The 17965-nt window shown below is 41.1% G+C and overlaps 1 protein-coding gene across 3 annotated transcripts in view; it reads right to left on the bottom strand.

The window, feature by feature from the left end:
- The window catches only part of SLC12A7 (solute carrier family 12 member 7), a 147823-nt gene that overhangs the window by 8703 nt on the left and 121155 nt on the right, over nucleotides 1-17965 (bottom strand). For all 3 annotated transcript variants that reach the window (XM_090039288.1, XM_090039290.1, XM_090039291.1), the window contains exons 18-22: nucleotides 15025-15220; nucleotides 14195-14364; nucleotides 13389-13520; nucleotides 9171-9278; nucleotides 2104-2285 (exon numbers count right to left, since the gene is read on the bottom strand). In XM_090039288.1, the coding sequence (XP_089895414.1) occupies nucleotides 2104-2285; nucleotides 9171-9278; nucleotides 13389-13520; nucleotides 14195-14364; nucleotides 15025-15220 (788 nt within the window). The remainder of the gene's footprint in view (nucleotides 1-2103; nucleotides 2286-9170; nucleotides 9279-13388; nucleotides 13521-14194; nucleotides 14365-15024; nucleotides 15221-17965) is intronic.

Genomic DNA, 17965 nt, shown 5'->3' with positions numbered 1-17965 from the left:
AAGGCTTGGTTACTCTGAGCCTATGTAGAAGGTAAGCACCTGGCTTTGTCTCCTCCACAGTAAATGGAGAAGAAATGGTGCAGATTCATGACATGCATTACTTACTCCAAGGAAATGCTGTTGTTTTGTGCAGTTACTTCTGAGCAAGTCAGATGTAGCCTTCATCTAGGGAAAAGTTGCTCCTGTGCATCTATCATATGTTCACACTGCCATTCAAGTTCACTCCAGGGTAAATGTTTTCTTAATGCAAAAACTTTCCTTCAGCACCCAACAGCCAGGTGCTGTAACAGTGCCTACCTCTGGGCAGCCATCTAGGTGGGGGAAGGTGGTCATATGCCCGCATTATACTTCAGAGTAAGTTTACTGTGGCATAAAGTTTGAGGTATATTAATCCAGAGTAAACCTGGGCTTCCTATGAAATGAATGGGGAGACCTACGTGTCTTCCAAGGGCAATCCAAAATTGTTTAATCAACTCTGCAGGGAGACATCTACAGTTAGCTAATAGGAACACTAGCCACAGGGTTGTGCCTCAACTTCTCTTTTGCAGTCCTGTCTCTGAGGTAGAAGAGATGACAGATCAGGCCCAAGACTGTTCAGACAGAAGGTGCCTCCCTGAGAGCAACACTAATTTCAATCCATCCAAAGGTGGTCGGTTATGGCAGTATCTACCTTTTGTCCAATAGTCTAGTGGTCAGGAGCACCTACCCTGGATGTCAGAGACCACAAGGCTGGAGGCACCTCTCAACTCTTGTTGAAGCTATTCCACTTGGATTAAAATAATTTCTTGTACCAGGGGCCATATCCAGCCTGCAAGGCCATTTCATCCAACCTGTGGGTCTTCCCACAGGTCTGGAAATTTGGTGGCAAGGGAATGGTGCCAGCATTACTAGCTGCTACCTTGATGCCGAATTTTCAGATGCAAGGGGAACCCCGTGGGCTAGATAAAACTGGCTGTATGTGTTAAAGTGTGCTAGCATGCGACTGGATTTGGGGCATGGTAACAGGCCTGCAGACAGACCCATACCACTCACCTAGCCTGAAGGGCTGGAAGGTTAAGCATCACTGTCTTATACTTAAAAAGTTACTAGATAAATTTCTGAAATAATCTTTGGACCATGCATTGGAATTCCTTTTCCCAAATGGCTCCTTACTCACACAGCTACAGAGTCTGGCTCAATCCTCCCTCTTTCCAGAAAAGGATGAGCCCCAGTAGTGCCGAGTTCAGCACTTAAGCCCCCAGAGTGATGGACTTTCAGACACCTCTGTCCTGCATGTACTCTTCTTGCTAACTATCTTAAGTAGCCCCCTCATTTGCTCCTCTTTGGGCTAGTTTCTCTGAATATCATTTCTCAAGTAAATTTTATATAAACCACACTGGCTCTATGCCCAAGGAGCCAAACTTGTGGCAGTGGAATCCTCTACCGGTGTGCATGTAGCCAGTGAATTCCTTTGTGCATGTGCCCTAAGTATCACTGAGATGTTGTTAAAAGCCCAGAAGGTCATTTGACTTTCAAATTTAACTTATGTTAAAGCAGCTCTCACAAGGCCTTTAAACTCTTCAGGTCCATATCTCACAGCTGGCATATTTGGGGTAGCGCTGCACCTGCATGCATACTTCCAGGCAAGGATCTGCCCATGTTTCTACCTGCAGGGCTATGTCCCAAGTGTGTTTTATTAGAGCATAGAACCAAATGAAGTTAAGAAGATATTCAGTTACTGCTTTATATGTCTATTTCTAATAAGAATACTGAAGATGTATCACAGGACACCCAAAATCCAGTTCTCTCTACAACCGATTTACTATAAAGACATACACATTTCCTGTAAAGCACTAACATATTTGCATTTATTTGTGACAGTTGCCAAAGTTGGCATTCAGTGTTTCACATGCTAGTCTCCTTTAAACTTCACTTTGAGCTTGATTTTGTAGACACTAAATGTAAGTACCTTTATGCACATGAGTGGTTCCAGCAATTCTTGCATGGTGAAGTATTGCCAAGGCCAGGCTTTAAGTGAAGTGCAAAGAAGCTAAAGTTTGAAGCAAAAGCTTCCAGGCAAAGGATAAAACTCAGATCTCATTAAAAAATCCCATTTGTACTTACGGCTTCAGGTTGAAGATATCTTTAAAACCTGTCAGATTTGTTTCTTTGTTTTTATGTTTTTCAGAAACAAGCTTTTCTTTAGTCCAGGTCATTTGCACTCTTTCAGGTGCAGCTGCAGCAGCATTGGCTTGGACAACTGCTGCCGAATGGGATGCAGTATTTCTGTCATGGATTAGCTGAGCCTGGCCAAAAGGAAAAAAGAAAAAAAAGATTTAGAAAAAAAAAACTTTATTTACTAAGAAAACCTGCAATTGCATCATTTAAAATGATGGGGACTGTTAGATAGATTTGAATTGGACCAGGATTAGCACCATGATGTACAAAAGTATTAGACACAAGTTTCGTACACACAGGTGCTTAACTTTAATACTGGATCCAAAAAAACCTATTCACAACCACTGAGTTAGCCATTTGTATTTGCAGAGCGAAGTCTTTAAAAAAAAGCTTATTTTAATAATAAAATTAAAATGGTACACTTTACTAAACCTGAATAAAAGGAGTTAAAATTACTGCACACAGCTACATTTCAAATTGATGATTTTTCATGGGAACAGCTATAGGTATAAAAGAAAGAATTATTTTGCAAATGACTTTGTGAATCTTTGTAAAACTGAGTTCTAAAAGAATTAATGTACTTCTCTCTCAAATTATGTAATGTTCTAGTGTGAGTAAGTCTCTACAAAGCATTGCAATGTCTTATTTTTGATAGACTCCTATAGGGCTTTAAAAATTCCACAAGCATGTATGTAAGGTCTATCATCACTGTAGTAAGACATTAGATAGTTCAGTTTTCAGCCTAACCATGAGATACATTTGAATGATTATAGCAGTTAATATCAATATGGAGATAAGGTTATGATTGGCTTCTGTTTTTATTATCTAGGGAAAGGACATCTCTCTCCATCATAAAAGATGAACACCAGCAGCTGTTTATATGTTTAAGAACAAGTTTGTGCCTCTCCTCCATAATTTCATAATTATTTTAGTCTTTATCCCTATATTCATTTTTAAATCAGGACACAATGTAAAATAATATTTTTTCTTGCTGCTTCTACTTTTAATGCCCCCTGTACTTTCCTCAACACAACACTATACCCTGCCTTGCTTGCAAGTGAAAATAATATTTGATTTTGAAGATTTATTTCCTGTTCAAATGCTAAAAAGTAATTTGAAAAATAAAGCATCCAGCTGCAATTATCAGAACTGACTAGGGCACTCAAACACACCGCCCATTCATTTTAACATATGGGCTCCTCAATTTAAAATGACCCATCTTCAAGAAAGGGAGGAAGGAAGATCTGGGAAGCTACAGGCCAATCAATTTGGCCTCAATGCCTGGAAAGATCTTGGAAAAAATTATCAAAGAAACTGTTATCGACAGGCTAACACAAGGCAGCGTTCTGAGGGATACCCAGCTCAGGTTTGTTGTGGGTAGCTCTTGCCTGACCAATCTCATTCCCTTCTATGACCAGGTGACGCATTACCTGGACAACGGGAATGAGGTTGATATCATATATTTGGACTTTAAAAAAAATGCCTTTGACCTGGTGTCCCATGATGTCCTCTTGGAGAAACCAGGGAACTGTGGCCTTCACTACCCTACAGTTTGATGGTTGGGGAACTGGCTCTGAGATCTGACCCGTTTAGGCTAGACATAAGGAAAAACTTCTTTTTGTCCGAGCCCCCAAGGCCTGGAATAGACTCCCCTAAGAGGTAGTGCAAGCACCTGCTCCGGATACTTTCAAGAAGCATGTGGATGCCCATCTTGCTGGGATCCTTTGACACTAACTGAGACTTCCTGCCCCTTGGGCAGGAGGCTGGACCCAATAATTTTAGGAGGTCCCTTCCAGCCCAAATGTCTATGAAATCCATGAAATTTTTATCAACTGATATGCAGCTGGGCACCTCAGTGAGGATAGGAGATATGTGGCCTGTTGCTTGAGACAGACTATTTTAGGTTGGGGCCTATTTATAAGCCAGGACAGACTTGTCTTCTGTGGCCATCTTGAGTTGGTCATAATTAATAACATCTAACCTTTTCTGCAAAATGGCAACCTTCTCAAGGTAGTCTCATGGGAGACTAACTTTTTTTGGCTTATAGGCAACTCCCACAGCCCCAAATGGTACACGTCAAGCCAACAGGTTACTGTTCCATCCTTGCCAAAGTACCAAGCCTTGCAATGCACAAAAATGCCAGCTGTGCTCCCTGATCAACACAAGTCTGCATAATCACTGAACCAAACAACACTGGCAGATGAATGAACCTCCAGTGTTATTAATGTTATATGTCATCACTTGCCTTCATATACCAGCCAGTAGCTGTCCAACCTCTTCTTAAACACCTCCAGTGATGGTGAGTCCACAACTTACCTAGGCAATCTATTCCACTGCCTCATTATTCTAACACTGAAGAAGTCTTTTTCTGGATACCCAAGCTAAACTTACTTCGCTGCACCTTCAGGCCATTGATCTGCATCCTCCTTTCTACAGCAAGAGAGAAAAGGTGCTTTCCCTTGTCTTTATGCAGCTCTTCAAGTATTTGAAAACTGCTATCATGTCACCTCTTAAGTGTCTTTTCTGCAAGCTGAATATGCTTAGGTTCTTCAGTCTCTCCTTCTATAAACTTGCTCTCCAAGCCTTTCATTATCTTTGTTGCCTACCTCTGGACCCTCCCTAACTTCTCCACTTCCTTTTTTTAAAATGCAGAGCCCAAAACTGCGCACCATATTCCAGATGAGGTCTAACCAGTGCTGAGTAGAAAGGCACTATCACCTCCTGTCTTGCACCTCATGCTTCTATTGATGCATCCCAAAACCACATTTACCTTTTGTGCACCACACTGAAGACTTGTATTGAGTCTGTGATCTACCAAGACTCCCAAGTTCTTTTTCATAGACCTGTCATGCAGCCAGGTGTCCCCCATTTTGTATTTGTGTTTTTGATTATTTCTCCCGAGATGTAGCACCTTGTATATACCTGAACTGAACTTCAACTTGTTAACTCTAGTTCAGCTTTCTATGGGGCACATCTCTATTCTTCCTTCTGCCTTGTCACACTAATATGACTAGCTACCTCTCTATAGGTATACCAGTAGAGCACTATATTGTGTGCCCACTTTAAAAAAAAAAAAAGTACTAGTATAAGAATGGGTTACATTGGTGTAAACATGGCACATCCATGCCCTTCAAATACCTGAGCTACTTATAACCATGTTCTTAGGAGGCTCTGTACTCAACAGGAAACTTGAGTCTTATCAAGTTAAAGTGTGACTGCAGATGCACTAATTATCCCTTCATTTCATTTTTCTATATATTACAGTCCATTTTCCACTCTAACATATAACATAATAATCAATCTATAAACCACAGTTTCTGTCTTTGATCAATATTTTTAGGAACCAAGAATTATGTTATGGATTACAATGGTATGGTTTACAATTTTCTATGACTAGGGTAGCCAACATAAAAAAGTAAAAATAAACAAAATACATAACAAGTAGAACAGAAATGTCTTGCTATTTTTTGCAACAAGGTAAAATATCAAATTTATAATTTACAACACTTCCAGGAACTTGAGAGAAAAATGAAGGACAATGTTTTGTTAGTGATATTCTAATACTGGGTTTTATTACATTACTTCTATGAAAAGATCAAAACACAGAAATGCACACACTATCCAAAAGTAGAGGAACACAGTCTAGTGCTACAAACCAGGGTACTCGTCTTTGGACACAAGAAACACTTGAAGTGCCATGTCTTCTTATTTTTCTTCATAATATTTCATATTATTTTAACTAAGGAAAGAATTGGTGAGATTGCTACATGATCTCATTTCATTTCCAGACTATTCTGTAGGAAGGCAAGGTAATATTTAAAGTAAAAACTAGATTTAAGATATTTCATCATAATTATACAAATACTGTAGTTCTTTATTTTTTGATAAAAATAAAGAACAAATTTAAAAAACTTAAAAAAAACCCTTTAACACACACAAAAGGGTGCACATAACTTCCCTTCATTTCATTTTAGATTTTTAAAAATATCAAATGGACTCTGAGAATCTTCAGCAATTAATTACAGAGAGTATGAAGAAGACTATCCTCTGCATGTCACTTGGCAGACTATTAAAATGCTGAAGATTATACTTCAGAGAAATTGTATAGTTGCTTTTATCCAACTCCTTCAGTTCCAGGGTTCACTTAAGGGGAGGAGGAGGATGAAGCAGTAGTAAATAAATACAGGCTGAAGAAAATATACATTACTTCTCAGAAAATTCTAGATGAGACAATGAAATGTGTTTCAGGCTAATTTCATGCTAACAATTCACAATCATTCACATTAACAGGAATATTCAAGAAGATAAAAAGTAACTAACGAAGTGAAATAGTACACTCAGGGTATTCATACATGTGCTCTGGAAGGTGGTGAGGGGCACTTTAGAGTTAAAGTGCCTACAGTGTCACGTGTATCAGCATCCCACACTGAAAAATGGTGCAGGGGTGCTCTAACCATTTTTCAACGTGGGGACACCGATGCATCTGACACTGGAGTCTGCTTGAGCATGGTAATTGCCAAGCTCTAGCAGATTCGATTAACTGAGTTTCCTCCAACACGCTACATGTAATTACAGCATGTTGGAGCAGCCACAGTGCATGTATATAAGTGCTCTTAGATAATCGCAAATACTAAAAATTTATCAAGGAATGTTTCTGGATAATAGGGAAAAAAAAATCACACTCATACCTGCACCAATTTTCTTGATCACCAAGTTCAAGGGGGAAAATGGGCACCATTTCATTAAAAAAAAAGTCTGAAAGTTTTGAAGAAATAAAACCTTCAATTTAAATTTGCAATCCTCTAACTAAGTTTTCTATGGCAGCACTTCAAGTGTTGTCATGGGAATGTAATATCCAAATCAGTACTATTTCAGACTACCTCATCCTCTCGCTTGTCATTGGGCACCAGAACCTGTTTATCTTGACCAATGCACTGTGGACTACAGTGCCTTTGTCTTCTGATTGAGCCTCGAGACTCATCAGTGATGCTCTGAATCTGGGATATGAAGGTCATCAAGTACAGCAACCAGCATACAGAAAAGGATATAATTAATTGTGTTGCTCAGGAAAAAGAGTATTTATATAGCTTTAATTTGTTCTATCCAGAAAACAGATAAAATTGCTGCTGTGTTGTTCTGTTTACTTTCCAAAAAAAAAAATTACTTTAACACATTAGCATTGTGACAATATATTTCTCATATGAGCTTTGAACATCTGTTTTTTAAATTAAAGGAGAAACAAAAGAAATACTATTTTATACTTCATCAAAAGTTACATAATAAAAAAGGAAAAATCCAAACTCAAGAAATTTATCCAAATGTGAAACCTAACTCCACAGTAAACAAACAAACAAACAAACAAACAAACAAACCTTTCCAGGTATTAGACAAGCATTTTGCACAGAAACCAAAACCAATTTTAGAAAATTAAGAAAAAGGAAGTCACATAGCATGTTTTTTCAATGTTTCAGGCACCCCCAGGGACTGGAATATCGCTGCAGGAGCCATCCTGCCCCAGGGGTTTGCAGGGAGGCACGCTGTAGGGACCCAGCATCAGCAGCTGTGGGATGCTGCCAAGACCCAGAGTCCCCAGCAGTTGCAGGACTCCTAGCCCTAGCTGGGCTAGATGCACCCCTGCAGCTAGAGGCCCTGTCAGTTGACAGGTCTCCCAGCCACAGGGAGCCCCTGCTACACATGCAAATTAAAGCTTGATAACAGCCAACTATAAAGTTAGTACATATTTTTAGGTCAAACTTTATAGCTGGTTGGAGCTTTTTATGGCATGATAGCTACTTTGCACATGTGGTTGGTTTCAAGGTAATTACGTGATAACTAATGTGTAGAGGAGGTCTCTGCCACAGACTCACTGTGTGGCTACTTAGTCTGTACATATGTTACAGGGGGATACCCATTGTAAAACAGCAATATCAGGAAATAATACTTTCCTTCCAGAATTAAAAGGCTAATCTTACAGATATGTTTTTATGTTTTTAAACTCACTAATGACAAAAACATATCTGCAAGATTAGCCTTTTAATTCTGGAAGGAAAGTATTATCAAAGTTGCTGTGCCCTGAAGATGACAGTAGTACTATAAAAGTATGAAGTAACCAAAGCTTGTCATTTAAAGGAGCATTTGTCATGCAGTCAGTCATTCTGAAATGCAGAGCTTCCAAACAATAGCGATGAATTTAAAGATACAAGTAAAATAGTGGTTCTCAACCTCAGTAGACTCAAGTCACCCCTCAGAAAAATGCCAGCAGTTAGCTTTCATTCCTTTTTGACTACAGGAAAATATTAAAAGCAATTCTTCTGTTGCAGAGAACTCAGAAAGACCACAACAGGTCAGAAGGTCACAGGTCATTATGAATTCCTATTTGAAGTCTCTGGGGTTATTCTTATAAATCATGTTTGCATACCTAACACTGCTAACATTGCATAACACCCCACGTCACCCTTAAAAGTGTCTCAAGGCACTCCAGGGTGCTTGCAGCACTCTGGCTGAGAATCACTAGAATAAAAGAAAAAAGTTATTGGGAGATAAAGTAGGATGTGAACTTATTGCATGTCAACAACTCCTTGGTGACTGCCCATGCGCACAGTCTTACTCCAAAGACAATACGAGACAGCTTCCCCCCACTTTCATTAAGGGGCACACTACCTCAATGGATCGCAGGGTAACTTTTTGAAGTAATATTAAAAGGGCCTCAAAACTCAAGAAGAGACACATGGATAAAAATGACTAAATGACATGGATGACTAATCTAAACATATTGTTAATAGAGCATTTCAAGCCCCATATCGGCTAGTGTAGTCATGTTATTGTGTATAAAATACTAGCATTCCAACAGCAAAGATAACATTAATTAAAATACCACAGGTAAAACTAGCAAAGCAATTAAAAATAAACTATTTTATTTAGCAATTAGAAACTTAGAGAACATGTCCCACCATAACTATTTTTCTTGCTTCTCCAAGGTCACTATAATATTTATAGGCTGGTTAAATTCTTACCTCCCTTTCCCTTTCATTCTTGGACAACTGCATCTGTTTTAACATCTGAGATCGCTGTTCCATCACAAGTGTTTTCTCATATGTGAATGCTGAAATGTCATTTTCAAACTACAAAAATAAGAATTCATTCATTTAAAAAGGAGAAAGTTCTCATTTACAAAAAAGTCATTTAGGCAATGTCTCGTGTTTCTTTTTAAATGCATCCCATATTAAACCAAAATGGCATTATTTCATAGACATCAGGGCTGGAAGGGACCTCGGGAGATCATCGAGTCAGGCCACGTCCCTCTGAGTGCCACCAGCAAGGGCAGTCTGCCTGAGCTCCTGCCCCACCCTGATGCCTCTGGGTACTTGCACAGTTGCAAGGCTGGACCCCAGATCTGAGGCCGAGCAGCACACAGGCCCTGGTGCAGAACACCTCATCTCTGAAATGTTGCAAGCTCACAAAAAGCTTTGGTCTCTTGCCTCATCTGGGCATGGGGGAGAGGCCCCAGCCTCAGTGGGGATTCAGGCCCCAGGTTGCTGCCACCCACCACCAGAGAAATCGAGATCTCAGCCATGCCAGTGGCACACCTGGGACTGGACCTTCCTGCTCCAGCAGCTTGCGGCAGTGTGGAGGAGTGGGAGGCATGGGAGCAGGCCTGGCAGTTGGAGGACATCACCCAGGTGGAAGCATGGGACCACTAGTCCCACATGAAGGGCCTGAAGCAGGAGTATGCAGAGCAGCTCCAGCAGTAGGAGGATCCCAACTACCAATCCATGGATATTCTCTTGGCCTTGGCAGTCATGTACATGTCCCCCACTGCCTGGCTCCAACCCATGGCCCTGCAGGGCCCCTGGGTCCCACCTGCCACCCTGCAGCAGGCCCTTACCTAGCCCTGGGAGGAAGTCCTTGGGCACTTCATGCTCGTCAGATCACCTGGTCCGGCCCCTGCCCTAGATCTGCCACCACCCACCTGGATCTAGGCCTGTCCTCCCCTGCACCATGCAGCCAGAGACCCAGCCTCATAGGAGGCTGCAGCCCCTGGACCAGCAGAGGAATGTTTAGGAGCTGAGGTGCTGGGCATCTGCCCTGGGGCCCTCCACTCTGGCCTGAATATCCAAAATATTGTAAATAGTTTTCAAATATGTATATAGTTTGCCTCTTGTAAGCAGGTTTTGTATTATTGGAAGGTGGTGGAGGGGCAATGTTCATTAAGTGGGGAGGGATGAGGGCAAGGGATGCGAGGGCAATAAAGTTATTTTTTTATTGTTGTTGTTTCATCCATATGCATGTCCTGAGAGTGGTGCTGGGAGTGGGAAAGGGGTAGGGGGTGTGGGAGGCAGGGTAGGCAGGCTGGAGCAGGGAGTGCAAGAAGAACAGTTTGGGCCAGGGCCTCCCATAGCCAGTGCCCTGGCCCTCGCTGGCAAGTGTAGCTCTACTGGGGCCATCAGGAGTGAGGTCAGCACTGGCAGGGGATGGCTGGAGTGGGAGCAGCCCTGGCATAGGGAGGCTGGGTGGGCAAGGAGGGAGCTGGTCCTGCACTAAGCACACAGCTCCTGGGCAGACAAGGGGCTGCCCAGGGAGCAAAGTTTCCAAGACAGCTGCCAAGTGCTGACAGCAGGTTTTGTCTTCATATATGACACAGAATCTAATTAATTTCTGAACTGTTGTTAAAAGATTTGAAAAAAGTGATGTGAAACAGAAGCCGTTATGAAGAAACTTATCTTTAGACATTTACTGATTTTAAAATAAGTGCAAGTGGTCTTTCCAAATTTGTGTAAAAACTATTTTATCAGATTCACTTTTAGCAGCAATTTGCCTTGTGAATCCTTTCAGACTACCACATACAGGGTGCATCTACACATGCTGATTTAAAGGTGCATCAGCTATTTAAGGTACATTAGTGGTGTGGGTCTATACGTGCACACCCTTAACGGGCCTTAAAATGGCGATTTTAGGCGAGCAAATATCAAGTTGTCTCTAACATTCTCGTCTAACCAACCCCATCTCCTTTATCCAGGTGGTGAGTCACCGAATCATAAAGGAGAAGGGGTGGATATTGTATACCTTGACTTCCAAAAAGACTTTGAACTGGTATCCCATGATGTTCTCGTGAGAAAATTGGAAGATACTGGGCTTAACTGCGAGATGGTTAGGTGGGTACGAACATGAGCACCAGATCGCCGATGGGGGGTAGGGTGTGTGCGTGTGTGGGGGGGGGGGGTGTCCCTCAGGCAGCTGATCGCCGAGGCCACTACCCCCAGTGGCAAAACTGGAAGTGCACTTCCACCACCGCTTCCAGTTTCATAGCTAGTGCTTCCAGGGAGTGCACATGCAAAATCGCCAATGGGTACAAAGCTGGCTGCAGGGTAGGACTCAGAATCCTAATGAACGGATCTGTGTCATCTTGGCAAGAAGTGGGTAGCAGTGTCCCACAGTACTTTTCAACATCTTCATCAGTGATTTGGATGAGGGGGTGAAGAGCTTACTGGTCAAGTTTGCAGATGACACCAAGTTATGGGGAAGCATGATCACACTTGAAGATAGGCTACATATACAGGCAGATCTAAAACAGGTTAGCAAGTTGGGCAAGTCAAAACCAGATGAAGTTCAACATCAAGAAATGTAAAATGCTCCACCTAGGAATGAGCAATCCCTTGCACACTTACAGGCTTGGCAACGCCAACCTGACCAGCACTACGAATGAAAGAGACCTGAAGGTATTAATAGACTACAGCATGAATATGAGCTGGCAATGTGACACTGTTGCCAGCAGGGCAAATAATACTCTGGCATGCATCAATCGATGCATCTCCAGCAAGACCAAGGAGGTGATTCTTCCACTCTACTCAGCACTGGTGAGAGACCCCAACTGGAGTACTGCATCCAGTTCTGGGCGTTGCACTTTAACAAGGATGTGGTACAACTTGAGAGAGAGTCCAGAGAAGAGCCACCCATATAAATTAGAGGCTTGCACAGCAAGCCATATGAGGAAAAGCTGAGGGACCTGGGACTCTAGCCTGAAAAAGAGAAGGGTGAGAGGGGCTTGGTAGCAGTTTACCGCTAAGTCATGGGAGTACATCAGGGGCTTGGCGAACAACTGTTCACCAGGGCGCCTTTGGGAAGAACCACGAGTAATGGCCACAAAATCCCTAGAAAACATTTCAGGTTCAACATTAGGAAAAACTTCTTCACAGTTAGGATGTCCAGACTGTGGAATAAGCTTCCTCCAGAGATGATGCAATCGCCTACCCTGGAAATCCTCAAAAGGAAGCTGGAGAGTCATCTTGCAGGGATCACCTGACCCCACCTGTCTTTCCTGCCTGGTGCAGGAGCTGGACCCAATGATCTTCCAAGGTTCCTTCCAGCCTTATAATCTATGAAATTTAGGCACAAATAGCTAAAAGTGCCTTAATGCACACACAGATGCGCTAAGGCGTGTAAACCCTGTATGTCAACTGAATTGGCACTAAGTTTAGTCCCAAGTAGGTCCACACGCCCTGTTAACACGCCTTTAGTGTGCACACATGTAGAACATGCACCTAAATCACCTTAATGCGCATTAAAGTTTAGGTGCACATAAAAGCACCTGTAGACACACTCAGAGTACTGTTTGGTAATGGCGCCCAGAGTAGCAAGGTAAATTTGCTCATGCAGAGCTCTCTGCTATTGCAGCTGGACTATTTCTGGAACCAGACCTGCTTCTTAAAATCAACATCAATATTACTATCATACACTATGCAGACATACCATTGGACAAGGGCAGTTTCTCTCCAACAGTCTATGCTGCTTCTACTGAGCCCAGGTAGTATGGAGGAAGAAGCAGTCTGAGTGGCTAGTACAGGGGACACAGACCAGATCTTGGAGGGGCAGACACAGAAGGAGTAGAGTGGGACCAGGGAGTGAAGGGGATAGGGAAACAGGTCAAGAATCCCATTGGGATAACATAGGGATATGGACATGGACCAAACATCAGGATGAAGAGCGAGATCAGAAGTTACCTTTTATGCTGTATAAAGCACTGCTAAATATGAGACCTGGGATACAGATAAGCTAACTCTGCCCTAGGATACTTTCATATTGCTTGTCTTCACATTTTAGGCAAAATATTGAGGTACCCGACTAAAACTTTGTATTAAGGCAAAATTCCCTTGTATTTTCAAGAAGGGTGTAAGAATGACTTTCAGGTTTAGTTCCGAGTTTTTAATTAACATGTAAACTAAATAGCAGCTTACCATTTCAACAACTTCCACTTCAGCATTCAATCGAAGATGATACAAAAACATCTGAAGATCCTTTTTCATTTGAATACTGTTGTCATCCATCTGGGCTACAGTGAAAATACGCATTTTACATTTTCTCCAAACCTACACAAAAAGTGAAACAATGTTATATAACAATGAATAAATTCCATTTGCTCCTCTTGCTCACCATTCTTCAAGAGGAGTTAAGCATATAATAACTTATTTAGAAAGATGGTGAAATATGCAGATATTTCCTTCTGTCTATAAGTTAGGGACCTATTTAATTTATGGTTTCACAGAAACTGTGAAATCCAGAGTTGTCTGAAAAAAAACCAACAAACAAAAAAACCCCCACAACAACAACAAAACAACTTAATAAAAATAAGATTTTGGCTCCCCAGGGGGAGGCTCTCCATTAATCAACACTGAGGGGCAAGGCTTCATGAAGGGCAGCCAGCAGTTAAGATGGCAGGGTCTTCTCATCCCCAGCCCCCCCCCCAGGGCCTCTCTGCCAAATCAACACAGAAGGGCAGAGCAAAATGACCATGGAATTAGAACTGTGGGTTATTAATCCACAAAAAATGATGTTTCCCCGTGATTTAGGTAGGCCCCTACTTATAGTGGGGATATTTGTGTGACCAGACTGGGTAACAGAATGACCGAGTTACCCGACCAAAAAAAAATAGAACCAAGTCTCAAGCTTTGTTCATGCAGTAGGTGAAATAAAATTCTGGCCTTTAGCATTCACTAGCTGTCCATTTTCTAACAAGAGTTCCTCCCAAGAACATCTGCCATACCTTGTGCTGTCGAAGCAGGAAAGGAAGCAACATCAGCATCCCGCCATCATGAACAATCCACCACACATCTATGTTCCCTTCAGAAAAGCGTTCTTGATTTGCTGGAAACAAATCAATGTTTTTGGCAACCAACAGAGCTTGTTGTGCTGCTGTTGTTTCACGTACAGTGTCTGCAGAGAAAACAAACACACACAAAATAGGATATACAATGATGTGAATGAAAATTGGGAGTCCTTTAAGATGAGTTTATACACAGACTAACATTTCTCAACTGAAAGATGGGCATTTTTAGAATCGTTTAAGCCACGAGCTTAAAGTCTTGGCTTTTACATCCATACTTAATAAACAGGGGGCGTTATTTATTTTTTTTAAAGGAGTGCAGAGTAAAAAGAAGTTCTTATGGACCTCAACTGAATCACTTTTAAAACTATTATTCTAAAAACTCTCAGCCATAAAAGAACTACAATATATATATTGATCTCTTACATTCATTTTTTCAAGTAACTCAGAGTTACATAACATCACTAATGCAATATAATAGTGCTGGAGTGATGTAGCTGTGAAGGCCCAGGAAAATATATAAGATCCAATAGCAAATTTATTTACAAGTGGCGTTTTATGCACACTATTGCTCTACTTGCTACTTAGCTCAAGCTGCACCTGCTTTTTTTCCCCCTCAGACCTGAGGAAGAATACTTTATGCTCAAAAGATCACCTAAAAATCTTTCCTAATGATGTTGGTTTGATAAAAGGTCTCCCCCAAAATACCCTTGCCTTTTGCATGCATAGTTAATTTTAGTAAAATTATAGAAAACTAAAGCAGTATGTACCAACAAAGTTTTTCCATGAAAATGGATTATCTGTGAGCTTCCATGACTGTGGCCATGCCATCAGGACTGTATTATGCTTCATCCCTCCGAGACCAGCAGATTGAATTAAATGGGAGACTCCATCTCTCAAACTTGGAGATACCACAATCTGGCAGAATCCCTTTGTTTTTTCTATTGCCATTAAGGATTTAACATTCTATAAAAATAAGAAAGGGAGGATTACACATGGAGATACCTTTAATTATGAATAAAACAGGGAATCACTGTATTAAGAACTAATATGATACGCTGTAAATTGTCTGATGTCCAGAAACAGTTCCTTAATCCTGCAACCCAATAAACAAAAAAGGCACTGTGATATTCATTAAAAAAATTAAATCATGTTATGCTTAAAAGCAGAGTCCTTAATCCCCACTATGAATAGAGGAGAAGTAGCACAGTGTTTGAGAACTCTGCCTAACTCACAGATATACAGTGTTGGAACCCAATGGCATTCTGGCCTGGGTTTTAACTCTGGCACTTAGCATAAGAAAATTATCATGAGCCCGCTCAGCTGCAGATTTGACTTTGGCTCTAGACAGCTGCAAACTCATCAACAAGACCTGGTACATGATGTGTACTTGACCGTGACCTGTTCCCTGCAAAGAAATACCCTGGAAATACCCTGTCTAGGTGGCCAAAATCAAAACAAGAAATTGGCCTACTAAAAGAAGAAAATTTTTGCTTGGAAACAGACGAACAAATCAGCAGCAAGACTTACTCCCACCTAAGAATGAAAAAGATTACCCAAGACTGGAAAATTCCAGTGAACTTTAATCATATATGGCAAGTGGAAGCAGGCTTATTAATATGCATTAAAGGGAATGGCTTAAGCTAATTATATGCTATGAAATGTAGTAATGAGAAGGTATATAGGAAAAGGAATTGGAGCCCTACCCTGGAACACTTCTGAAGACCAGAAGAGATGCAGGCATCCATCCAAGTTTCTACCTTGCACAGAACTCGGATGTAGCAGCTGGGAGCCCCAGACAAACCCTCCTGGCCTGATCAACCAGAAGCATTGCGTTCATTATATCTGAGGGTGGTGAGCATGTTGTATTGCTTTTGACCAACTAGTAACTGCTAAGATTGTTTTGCTCTTGACTTAGAATTGTAATTGTTAGGATTTAATTCACTTGTTTATAGTTAAGGATAACCATGTCTTAGTGTCTATACCTGGTAAAAAAAAGACCCAGAGCATCACTGGACATAACCATTGGGAATGTTTCGCACTATTACTACTGGCCATTATTAGTGTAACCTTGTTGACTCATGAAGGTGTGTGGAGTGGTACTGGATCCCTAGCTGCTTTAAATGGGGTGGTAGGGGATAAGCACCTTTGAAGGAAGTGTCTGAAGTCAAGTGCTCAAGAAACATCTTGAACTTTGACAGTTTGACAACCTTTTAACTAGGGTCTGAGCTCCCAAGAAAAAGGTCACTGAGAAACTACAACAAAATGAATGGTTCCAGGGAAGGAACAGAACACTACACTGATATGGAGAGCACATGTTAGCTGGCTATTCTTGGGTCTGTCAGCAGGTTTTCATGCTGCCAATTCTGTTGACTTGTCTGCAGATGGCAGGATCGGTGGCAAGGAGCTTACACTGGATGTCTCTAGTCTGATCTTTCTGAAAGAATCCACAATAGCTGTACTTGTCCCACTGCTTACGGGATTTCTCTAGGAGAATGCAAGCATTATACCATTACTTTTTTTTCCCCTACATGATTTTTTTTAAATGCAAAAAAAAAAATCAGAACAAATTAAGTTTTTATATAACACAAAATCAACTATATATGGAATTGCAGATTTCTGTCACAATAAATAATAAAATGGGAAAAGACAGAAAAAAAAAGAGGAAGAAAGAGGGAGGGACAGAGTCAGAAAAATGGGAAGTACGTAAAGGACTAATATTTTAATTAACAAAATCATCTAAGAATTCTTTCCAAACTGCATTTAAAAGTTTAAAAGTTGTTACACCTGCTAAACATGACTCTTCATAGATACCAGCTGTGCCACTTCACTGTGCCAGATACCATCATTTCATGTGTTTAACATCATTTCACGTGTTTAACAGGAGGTTTAATAAGTCACAGACAATAAGGCAGTCAGCTCTGAGTTTCAGAATGAAAATCATGATCTGGATACAAGCTTCCTGATTGAGACGTAATCCACACAAGAGATACTTGGGACAAACAGAGCAAAAATAACCAGAGGTGGAATAGCTAAGTTGGTCTTAAGACATAGGCAGATAAGGCTCTTCCAGTCAGTGTTACATCTTTTATTAGACCAACTAAATTGCTAGAAGAATTATTCTTTGCAAGGTTTTGGGTACAAATACCCAATTACCTGTGGGTGCACATTTCTCACAAGATAACTACTCTCTCTCCAATCTTTCAGGTGTAATTCTCGAAAGGGAATTTACAAAGCACCTTTTGCAGATGAGCCTATGAATTTCACTTCATCAGTCTACCTGGATACAGAAAACCATGGACTAAGCAGACAGTGGATTTATGGCACATTATAACCTGCCTACAATCTGATATCCCAAGTAACCTCTCTACATTTCACCAGCTATATTCAAATCACCAGGTCACCCCTGCCTTCCCCTGAAAAAAAATCTCACACCTATTGTCTATCTTCACTGCTATGCATTTCCATTTTCACAGACCTGCCTTTTTACATAACGGCTTCTATCCCACCCAAGAGAACACAAACCAACTGTAAACTCTCTCTCTGTCTGAAGGCTTGCGAACAACAATTTTTCAACCATTTAAGTTTGTCTAATAAAATATATCACATTTACCCAAAAAGCCTCATCTGCCTAGAGGTAGAATAGGTAGTGGTGCCTTATGACTACACTGGTCAGGCTCAAGGGCAGTGGTATGCTGAAAAAGATGCTGA

This window comes from Crocodylus siamensis, chromosome 3, assembly GCF_052110815.1.
Source record: "Crocodylus siamensis isolate JL-2025a chromosome 3, ASM5211081v1, whole genome shotgun sequence".
In the NCBI taxonomy this organism is placed as follows: domain Eukaryota; kingdom Metazoa; phylum Chordata; order Crocodylia; family Crocodylidae; genus Crocodylus; species Crocodylus siamensis.
Note: the sequence above shows the minus strand (reverse complement) of the source record. Positions and strands in the feature narration are given on the sequence as shown.